At 40.9% G+C, this 11,346-nt stretch overlaps 1 protein-coding gene across 4 annotated transcripts in view; it reads left to right on the top strand.

Annotated features, from left to right (window-relative positions):
• The window catches only part of SCN8A (sodium channel, voltage gated, type VIII, alpha subunit), a 212,250-nt gene that overhangs the window by 186,036 nt on the left and 14,868 nt on the right, over positions 1-11,346 (top strand). For all 4 annotated transcript variants that reach the window (XM_006870028.1, XM_006870027.1, XM_006870026.1 and 1 more), the window contains 3 exons: positions 5,949-6,002; positions 6,528-6,665; positions 8,045-8,149. In XM_006870028.1, the coding sequence (XP_006870090.1) occupies positions 5,949-6,002; positions 6,528-6,665; positions 8,045-8,149 (297 nt within the window). The remainder of the gene's footprint in view (positions 1-5,948; positions 6,003-6,527; positions 6,666-8,044; positions 8,150-11,346) is intronic.

The following is an 11,346-nucleotide window of genomic DNA, read 5'->3' as shown; positions in this document are numbered from 1 at the left end:
GGAAATGATAAAATTTAAATGCTGAACAGAAGATTTCAAAGAGAGACTCAAGAAGACAAAGTATTATGATGAAATGTGCAGAGACCTAGAGTTAGAAGACCAAAATGGAGCAACATTCTTTACATTCCTCAAGCTGAAAGGATTGAAGAAAAAAAAATCAAGCCTCAAGTTGCAATATTGAAGGATTCTATGGGCAAAGTATTGAATGATTACAGGAAGCATCGAAATGAATACACAGAACCACTGTACCAAAAATAATTGATCAATATTCAACTATTTTAGAAAGTAGCATATAAATAAGAACCAATGGTACTGAAGAAAGAGGTCCAAGCTACACTGAGGGGTTTAGCAAAACAAACAAAGCTACAGGGATTGACAGAACACTAATTGAGGTATTTCAACAATTTAATGACAATGCTAGATCCACTCGCTCATTTATGCCAAGAAGTTTGAAATTTCCTGGCTAGCCAACTGGAAGGGATCCATATTTGTGCCCATTCCTAAAAAAAAAGTGATCCAACAGAAAGTGGAAATTATCAAACAATATCATTAATATCATAAGCAAGTGAAATGATGCTAAAGATAATTCAAATACGGTTGCAGCAGGACTCTCATTACTGATACCAGATGGATCTTGGCTGAAAGCAGAAAAACCAGACAGATGTTGCCCTGTGTTTTATTGGCTATGCAAAAGCATTTGACTGTGAATCACAGCAAACTATGGATAACATTGCAAAGAATGGGTATTCCAGAACACTTCATTGTGCTCATGAAGAACCTATACATAGACCAAGAGACATAGAACAAGGGGATACTGCATGGTTTAAAATCTGGAAAGGTGTGTGTTAGGGTTGTATCCTTTCACTACACTTAGTCTGTATGCTAACAAATAATTCATGAAACTACATGAAAACCATGGCATCAGGATTGGAGGAAGACTCATTAACAGCCTGTGATATGCAGATGACACAACCTTGCTTGCTGAAAGAGAAGAGGACTTGAAGCATTTACTGACGAAGATCAAACTCTGGCCTTTGATATGGATTGCATCTCAACACAAAACAAAAAATGCTCACAGCCAAAACAATAGGCACATTTCATGATAAACAGAAAATACGACGTTGTCAAGGGATTTGTTTTACTCTGAGTCTCGATTAAAGCTCATGGAAACAAGTCAAGAAATCAAATTTTGTATTGCATTGGACAAATCTGCTGCAAAAGATCTCTTTTAAAGTATCCAAAAGCAAAGATGTCACTTTGATGACTAAGGTGCTTCTGACCAGGGTATTTTCAATCACCTCATGAATGTGAAACAGAATCTGGACAATGAACAAGGAAGACTGAAGAACTGATGCCTTTGAAATACCGTGTTTGATGAAGAATACTGCATAGAAGTACAAACAAATCTGTCTTGTAAGAATGTTCCTTAGAAGCAAGGATGATGAGGGTCAGCAAAAAAAGAGGAAGACCCTCAATGAGATGGCTTGACACAGTGGCTGTAACAATGGGCTCAAACATAGGAATTCTTGTGAGCATGGCAGAGGACCAGGCAGTGTTCCGTTCTTTTGTACACAGGTTACTATTCATAAACGCCTAACAACAACTATAACACAAAGTTAACTCAGAAAGTAATATAGCAGTGCCATGCTGCTGCCACTCATGGCTGCTCAACCCCAGATGAAAGTCTTTAAGAAAGGATTTAATTCTTTTCTTACCTGACTTCATCCTATCGAGTCTAGCATTTCCTTACATCATGTATCATACCAGACAGTATGATACAATGCTAGCACATAGGCTTTGGAATCAGACAGGCATAAGTTTGAACCAGGCTCCAGTATTAATTAGCTTTGTTAACTTTGGAAAGCTTGCTGACCTTCTGTGAATCTTTGTTTCTTCATCTATTAAATCTGGGTAATAATACTTACATTGCATAGTTGAGCATATTCGTGATAACTTGTTACAAGTTCTTAGCACAGTGCCTAGCACATAACCAGAACCAGTTGCTATCAAGTTGATTTTGACTCATGGTGACCCCATGTGTGTCCAAGTAGAGCTGGGCTCTGATCAGCGGCTGACAACTGCAGAAGTAGATCACCAGACTGCTCTTTGGAGGACCTCTAGGTGGATTCGAACCTCCAGCTTTTCAGCTAGCAGCAGAATATGTTAACCATTGTGACCACCCAGAGCTTAGCACATAACTACCCAATCAGTGTTAACTGTTACTATGTGCCTATATCATACAGCTGTTGGGAGAATTAAATGTAGCGTTTCAGGTGAAGCTCCCAACCTAATTTTATACATGCGAAGCATTTACTATTACATAGTGGTGGTGGTGGTCTGCTGTGGAGTCAGTTTCGACTCACAGTGACCCTGCATAGGGTTTCTGAGGCTGTAAATTTTTACAGGAGCAGAAAACCTCATCTTTATCTGGTGGAATGGCTGGTAGTTTTGAACTGCTGAGCTTGAGTTTAGCAGCCTGACTCATAACCACTATGCTACTAGAGCTCCTTATTAGATAGTAGTAGAAGGAAAAGTTAATGGAGTGGTCAGAGGTTCCACTCACTCCAAAGGTTTTTGTTGTCCCAACCCTGTTCAAGAAAATGGACTGAATTGAATCCAAATTGAATCTGAACTTGAGCAATTCCACGAGGCCAATACACTCAGCCAGCCAGTCAAACACTGTGCTCCAAGAGTCTCTGCTGTGTACAAGGTGCTGTGTTTAGCATTGCTGGAGCCACTAACTGAATAAAGAACTGATGATACCATAAAGAAGCTTAGACTCTAAAGTACATAAAACTGAAATGCAACACCACTCCTCTGTCAGTTTGTCATGCTGTGGTGCCGGAAACTATGCCACCAGTGTTTTAAATACCAGCAGGGTCACCCATGGTGGACAGGTTTCGGTGGAGCTTCCAGATGAAGACACTAGGAAGAAGGCGAGGCAGACTACTTCTGAATGTTTACTCACCGAAAACCTTATGAATAGCTGTGAAACACTGTCAGATATAGTGCCAGAAGATGAAAATATTATGAATAGCACCGGAACATTGTCAATTAAGATGCCAGATGATGAGCTCCTCAGGTTGGAAAGGCACACAAAATGTGACTGGGAAAGAGCTGCCTCCTCAAAGTAGAGTTGATCTTGATGATGCAAATGGAGTAAAGCTTTCGGGACCTTCATTTGCTGGGGGCATAGCTCAAAATGAGTAAAAATAGCTGCAAACATCCGTCAATAATTCATATGAAATATGAATCTAGGAAAGTTGAAAGTTGTCAAAAATGAAATAGAACAAATTAAGATCGATATCCAAGAAATTACTAAGCTGAAATGGACTAGTACTGTCTATTTTGAGTTTAACAATCATATGGTTTACTACACCAGAATGAAAAATTCTACCAAATTCATCAATTTGAAATTGATCAAACATGCAATCAAAATGTACTGGTGATTAGAATACAAAGGTTGGAAACAGAAAGGATCAGTAATTGGAAAATATGACCTTGGTGATAGACGTGCTGCTGTAGATTGCATGATAGAATTTTACAAGGCCAATGGTCGGACCCGACTCGATGGCACTTAACAACAACAACAACAACAATGACTTACTCATTGCAAATACTGTTTTTAAACAACATAAAAGATGATTATACACATGGACCTCACCAAATGAAATACACAAGAATCAAACTGGCTACATCAGCAGGAAGAGACGGTGGAAAAGCTCAATATCATCAGCCAAAACAAGGCCAGGGGCTGACTGTGGAACAGACCATTAATTGCTCATATGCAAGTTCAGGCTAAGTTGAAGACAATGAAAACAAGCTCACAAGAGCCAAAATGTGACCTTGAATATATCCCACCTAAATTTAGAGACCATCTCAAGAGTAGATTTGATGCATTAGACACTAATGATAAAAGACCACAAGAGTGATAGGATAAACATCAAGAACATCAAATAGGAAGAAAGCAAAAGATCACTAAAAATGTAGGAAAGAAAGAAAAAACCAAAATATGTCAGAAGAGACTCTGAAACTTGCTGTCAAGCTTAGAAAAGCTAAATTGACTGGAAGAAATGAGGACGTAAAAGAACTAAACAGAAAATTTCAAAGAGCAGCTCAAAAGGACAAAGTCAAGTATTATAACGAAATGTACAAAGTCCCGGAGTTAGAAAACCAAAAGGGAAAAACACTCAGCATTTCTCAAGCTGAAAGAACTGAAGAAAAAAATTCAACCCTCGACTTGAAACATTCATCAAACTTGTGGAAATCATCGAACAACATCATTATCACATGCAAGTAAAATTTTGCTGAACATAATTCAAAATTCAAAAATGACTGCAACAGTACATTGATGGGAAACTGCCAGAAACTCAAACTGGATTCAGAATAGGACATGGACCTAGGGATATCATTACTGACATCAGATGGATATTAGCTCAAAACAGAGCAAACCAGAAAGATGTTTACTTGTGCTTTACTGATGTTTACTTGTATTTTATTGACTGTGCAACAGCTTTCAATTGTGTGGATTATGAAGAATGGGCATTCCAGAACACTTAGTCATGCTCATGAAGAACCTGTGCATAGACCAAGAGATAGTCCTTCAAACAGAACAAGGGGATAAATGGTCTAACATCAAGAAAAGGTGTTTGCCAGGTTTCCATTTTTTCACCATACTTATTCAATCTCTATGCTGAGCAAATAATTGGAGACGTTGGATTATATGAAGAAGAACATGGCATCAGTACTGGAGGAAGATTCATTAACAACCTGCAATATGCAGATAATACAACTTTGCTTGCTGAAAGCAAAGAGGACTTAAAAGATTTATTGATGAAGATGTAAGACCACAGTCTTCAGTATGAGTTGCACCTCAATGTAAAGAAAACAAAAATCCTCATCACTGTACTAATAAATAAAATCATGATAAATGGAGAAAAGGTTGAAGTCAAAGGCTTCATTTTGCTTAGATCCACAGTCAATCTCATGGAAGCAGCAGTCAAGAAATCAAGTGATGTGTTGAACTAGGCAGATTTGCTGTGCAAGACCTCTTTTATGTGTTCAAGAGCAAAGGTGTCAGTTTGAAGATTAAGATGCATCTGACCCAAGCCATGGTATTTTCAGTAGCCTCATATGCATGTGAAAGTTGATCAATGAGTAAGGAAGACCAGAGAAGAATTGATGCATTTGAGTTATGGTAGTGGAGAAGAATATTGAAAGTACCATGGACTATCTGAAGAACAAATAAATCTGTATTGGAAGAAATATAGTTAGACTGCTTCTTAGATGCAAGGATGGAGTGACTTTGTGTCTCTCCTACTTTAGACATATCATCACTATACATGTGCATATTGCTGTGTGCTGTTAAGTCAGTTCTGACTCATACCACTATATGGGGTTTCTGAGGGTGTAAATATTTATGGGAACAGAAAGCCTTAACTTTTTCAGCAGAGTGGCTGGTGGATTTAAACTACTGACATTGTGATTAGAAGCCAAATATGTAACCCATTATGCCACCAGGGCAGACTTCGGACCCAGGTTTTAGTTTGTGTAAAACAATGTAGCTATGACATTTTCAGACCTCCACTTCTTATTCAACATCATTTTTTTGTAATGGTCTCTCAGTGCTAAATTCTAAACACCTATGTTTCCCTAATTTTGGGCAACCTTATTAGACCTATTTTGAAGGTTTTTTGTAAAAGTATTGATCCAATGGTTTAGTTTTCAACATGCTTTTTTACCAGACTGTGAGGTTATTTTCAGAGCCTTAGAGGAAGCCTCCTGGAGACCTGTATTAGCAAACAGGAAATCTGATGTCTTCCTGATGCTACAGCCAAACTCTCTGCCTTGTGTTTTCCCTGAACCTAAACCTGGCCTCTGGGGACCCTGCCTAGATCCCACCCCCTACCCCCAACAGGCACAGTCTAATGATGGACTCTGTTTGTCAGGCAACCTTTAAAGGCTGGATGGACATCATGTATGCAGCTGTAGATTCCCGGAAGGTAAGGATGTGCATGGGGAAGCCACACTCTTCCTTGCTGGTTAGAAAGCAAAAGGCAGGGTGAGTTTCCTCAACACGAAGGGAGGGAGGGAGAGAGAAACTGTCGCTTTTTTTTGGAACCTCATTGCTTACTTCATTGATTTTAGATCATTTTCCTCCTGTCAGCAATCCCCACTCTTACGCTGGTTCTAGATGATTAGACTGTTGATTTTTACCTGGCCCCAGTGGAGCCATCTGCTCTTCAGTTCTCTTTGAAATAACAGTGTGCTTCCCAGCAGACAGCCTCCTCTCCCCCTTACTGATGACTTGCCTATTTTCCACAGTAGTCATGGCAGGGGTAGTATCTACTCAGCAGGGAGACAGGCAGAGAGAGAAGCTCAGGCTCCCCCACCAGCTTGCTGGCGCCTCCCATCCCCCTAGCTTAAGTGGTCCTAGTTGTGACTGGTGGCCTTGGCATGCTGGAATCACCCACATGATCCCCACGCTAGGAGCTGACTGGATTCCTTTCTCTCCTGCCCTCTGACAGCCTGAAGAGCAGCCCAAGTATGAGGACAACATCTACATGTACATCTACTTTGTCATCTTCATCATCTTCGGCTCCTTCTTCACCCTGAACCTGTTCATTGGTGTCATCATTGATAACTTCAATCAACAAAAGAAAAAGATAGGTCTCCTCCCCTCCCTACCAGTGGTCAGAGGTCAACCCAGATGAAAAGCACTTCTGTTCCTATCTCTAATGAGAGAATGCCCCTCTCTTTCTCTGAAATCCATATTGCCTCAGCGTGGCATTAGCCCCACTGCATATGAACCACTTTCTGTTGAGGGTTGTATTTTGCAGTGTTTGGTTGTTGTTGTTGTTAACTGCCATCAAGTCAGTTCTGACTCACAGTGGGTCAGTTTGAACTGCCGACCTTGTGGTTAGCAGTCCAGTGCTTATCCTGCAGCACACACCAGAACTGCCTTTGCAGTAGATGGTTGGTCCCATTTACTAGCTATCTTTTGTTCAAGTGGCTCTAGAGGCAGGAGTAAAAAGAAAATAGCAGAGCCATAGCAGTAGCGGTCAGCAGAAATTGTCTGAACTGTATCCATGTTAACCCCTGGGCATCAGTAGCAAATTGGGATTGAAGAGGTCATTCTTAGAGAGCTCGCTTCCCTACATGTGCCAAATGGTAAACACTTTTTCCAAGGCAAATTTTTAAAATTACTCTTATCATTCATTTTTTAAACCTGTCCCAACAAACTCTAAGAAACCCCCCAAAATGCTTTCTTGCACCAGAAATTCTCAATTTTTAATATCATCTGAAATCTGTGGACCACTAGCCAGGATGAAGGGAACACAATGGCTCTGTAGGATAAGCCCTGGACTTCAAACCACAAGGTCAAAGGTTTGAGCCTACCAACTACTTCTTGGGAGAAAGATGAGGCTTTCTGCTCCCACAAAGATTTACAGCCTCAGAAAGTCAATGAGTCGGAACTGACTGGAAGGAAGTTAACAACAGTAAAGCCAGGATATAATTTATTTATCATGTTTCCAGACTTTTATCAGGAAAGTAGGTCCCCCAAATTTTATTATACTGTGAGATGGAACTGTCTTCACAGTTATTGCTCAAGCTTACCCTTCCCTGACCAAAACCAAAAATCAAATTCATTGTCATTAAGTTGATTCTGACTCATAACAACCATATAGGACAGCGGACAACTGCCGCACAGGGTTTCCAAGGCTGAAAAGCTTTACAGAACCGACTGCTTCATCTTTCTTCTACAGAGCAGGTCATAGGTTCAAACCACCAACCTCTGATTAGCAGCCAAGCACATAACGGCTGCACCACCCAGACTCTACCCTGTGACTGAGTAGCCCAGCTGCTTTGCACCCAGTGACGGGCAGAGCTCAGAACCCAAAAATGAAGATCTCCTTCACCCTGGGGCCGTTAAACGGACCTCTGAGAAGAAAAAAAGGGCTAGGTCGTCAGTACCAGTCCTTAGATCCAAACCCGTTATAAGTGAAAGCCGGTTGTAATTGCTTGCTCTCTTTTCCCCCTTTACTTTGGAGGTCAGGACATCTTCATGACTGAAGAACAGAAGAAGTACTACAATGCCATGAAGAAGTTGGGCTCAAAGAAACCACAGAAACCCATTCCCCGCCCCCTGGTGAGTGCATTGTGCAGCCTGAGGGCATAGAAAGAACCCACATGGAAAAAAATACTGCTAGGGCTACTGAAAGGGGAAAAAGGGGCAAGGCATTGGCTGTCTAGTGAGTGCCCTCTAATCCTCTTTCAACCACCCCATCCCAAATTAAGATGGTAGAGAAAGGGCCTTACAGTAGGGGGTAACTTGTACATTAGTCCTTGATCTTTTCTCTGGGTCTTCCTTGGGGAGCATCAGAGAATTGGCATGTTCCCCACTTTGTATCTGGTCCTGGTAGAGAGATGTTTTATGAGACAGCCAAAAATTAGCAAGGAAAATGCAAATGCAAATTGATATCTTCCTACCTGTGTGAGGTAGGATTTGGTCTTCTTAACTTCTCTACTCAACAAGTAAGCCTGGAAGCTAAACAAATGCTTCTGGTTATTTGTGGGAACAGAAGGGGTAAACTAGCAGAGTCTGACACCCAGAATTCCTCTTTGTTTTTTTTTAAGTTTTTTATTGTGTATTGTAAAAGTTTACAGAGCAGATCATCAGTTTTATATACAACAAATCATATACCTTGTTTAATTACAATGATTATAATCCCCGCCATGTACTATCAGTTAACAGTGTTTCTATTCACTTTAGCTCCTTTTTTTTTTTTAAACACTCTGGGATATACAATAATTTATACCACCAAAGGGCACATTCTGCAAGTCAGCCTCCTGGCTGCCACCTCTTAGTCCCTCTCTTCCCATGAATCTAGAGTCCTCAGTTGCTCCCTCTCTCCATGTCCCCATCTCTGCCTCCATCTCTGGTGTTGTTGCGGTCTCGCATTCCACTTGTGCTCTTCTCCATTGATGATCCTAGGGTCCTTTGTTTCTGGATTGTAAGATTAACTATACCCCCATTTTTCTTACAAAACTTCTACCTTTACAATTGTGACAGTCGCAATTAGTCATGATAACAATTACTCACTGTTGAGTCATAAGAATCTTATCCCTATCTCTTTTAACCAGACCTATTTAGACAAGGTGAAAACTATTCAGCGGGGACTCTTTCTTTCCCCACACACTATTAAACTAATCTCCCCCTTGAAACCTTGTAAGCCAGTCACTTCATGCCTTTATTGGCCCCTCATTGTAGATAGCCATTGTCTAAGTTGCCCATCCCTACCTACCTTGATATTTGATGTGAAGACTTACTCTCTCTCTGTTGGGACTTAGAGTTACTACCTCCATGAGTATAGGTCAGGTTCATCAAATTGTAGCAATTTACCCTCATTTCCTTCATCAAAAATTGTTGTAGTTTTTTTGTTTGTTTGTTTGTTTGTTTTTATCTTCCTCTAGTTGTGTTCTGATTATCAAGCCATCAAGGCTAGGTCAAATGGGTACTATCTGCAAGTTTGGGTGTTCTTGTGCATCTCCTCTCACTTCATATCAGCTGGATGCTTCACTCTCAGGTCTAGCCCTCTGTGGCTATGTCCTTGTCCATGGGCTCAAGAGTCCCCAGGTCTCACCACACTCTGGACCAACCAGCCCTTCCTCTTCTCTCTTTCATCTTCAGGCCAACAGGAGTCTATGGACTGTGGTTAAACTCAGCCCATTTCTTCATTGCTGCCTTTCCCCCTCTTCCAGTCACCAGTAGACCAGTGTGGTTGTCAGCAAGCTTATATGCCTGCTCATATGTTCCATTTGAGTTTCAGTCTTAGAGGGAAGTTTGTCCTGAAGGAACTTGATTGCTTGCTTATTGCTGTAGTAGCCAGTCATGCTGACATTTTTGTTTTGGGGTTTTCCTGACCTGATGATCTTTCTTTGAAGATGTATCTTCTGTCACTCTAACTGTTCCACGCTGGTCTGTTTGTCCTTTCTAGTGGGAATGTCCCACCTCAGAAGGTTCTGAATTGGACTCAGGATTCCACCCAATAAGGTCCTATACTCTGCAAAGGCTCCATAAGAGGGCTATTTCACTGGGCAAGTTCTAGAACCCCTTTTAGGTATTCCATTCAGTTATAGGCTGGAGACGGACTTATACATTTTCTGTAATCCTGTTTCCCAACATTCCTTTCTATCCCACTCAAGTGTCTATTTTACAATAGTAGGCAAGGGAAACCAATATCATAAGACAGTCAAGCATCTTATTATTATTTCCCTTATTCAAACTATGCCTAGATCCCTGTATCCCAGAGCCCTGTTGTTCCAAGGCTGAGCATGCATCTCTGTTTACCTCTGCATGCAAACCTGTCTCAGTGTTCTCCTATCTATCTTGTTCTTCCATCTCCTCCCCCTTCATTTATTGCCTTCCCCAACACCTGGATTATGATGTGTCTGCCCCCTACCCTGTGCTCTACCGTCACCTCCCTCCACTGCCCCCTAAACCCCTACCTCAACTTCACCATTGTGGTTATCTTATATTCCATTAACTTTTTCCCTCCATTTGAGGCAGTCTATTTTTCCTGTAATCTACCTGACCTTCTAACCACCTGGATCTCTGTTCCTCTGTGTTTACCTTCTTTCACATTGTAATTGTTTTGATCATAGACTGACCTCCCAGATCCTCTGAATTTGTTCTGATAGTTTTATTCTGTTCTTGACTCTTCATTTGTCGATTGAGTTCCAGGTGATGCTGCCATGTACATCAATCTCTGGTTGTTGTCTGTTCTTGTTGGTTCTCAGTCCACAGAACTCAGTTTAGGATGTTTTTCATTGCAGGGTTGGCTTTGGCAAAATCCCTTAGCTTCTGTTTATCCTGGAATGCTTTAATTACAGCATCGTATTTGATTGACAGCTTTACTGGGTAGAGGATTCTTGGGTTGCAGTTGTTTTCTTTCAGAGATTTGTATATATCTCCCCATTGCCTTTTTGCCTGCATGGTTTCTGTTGAGAGTTCCGAGCTTAATCTGATTTGCTTGCCTTTGTATGTTACATTTCTCTTTTCCCTAGGTGCTTTCAAGATTCTGTCCTTATCTTTGATTTTGGAGAGCTTGATTATTATATGTCTTGGTGATTTCCTTTAAGGGTCTGTCCTTCCTGGGGTTCATTGAGCTTCTTGAATGCATATCTTTTCACTTTTCAGGATGTTAGGGAAATGTTCTTCTAGCAGCTCTTCAACTTTCTCCTCTGTGGACTTGTGTGATTCTTCCTTTTCCATAATGCCGATAATTCTTAAGTTATTCTTCTTCATGTTGTCCAACATGAATCTTAGACCTTCTTCGGTTTTTT

This window comes from Chrysochloris asiatica, unplaced genomic scaffold, assembly GCF_000296735.1.
Source record: "Chrysochloris asiatica unplaced genomic scaffold, ChrAsi1.0 scaffold00138, whole genome shotgun sequence".
NCBI lineage: Eukaryota > Metazoa > Chordata > Mammalia > Afrosoricida > Chrysochloridae > Chrysochloris > Chrysochloris asiatica.
The sequence above is the reverse complement of the archived record's forward strand: the minus strand, read 5'-3'. Positions and strand labels throughout refer to the sequence as shown.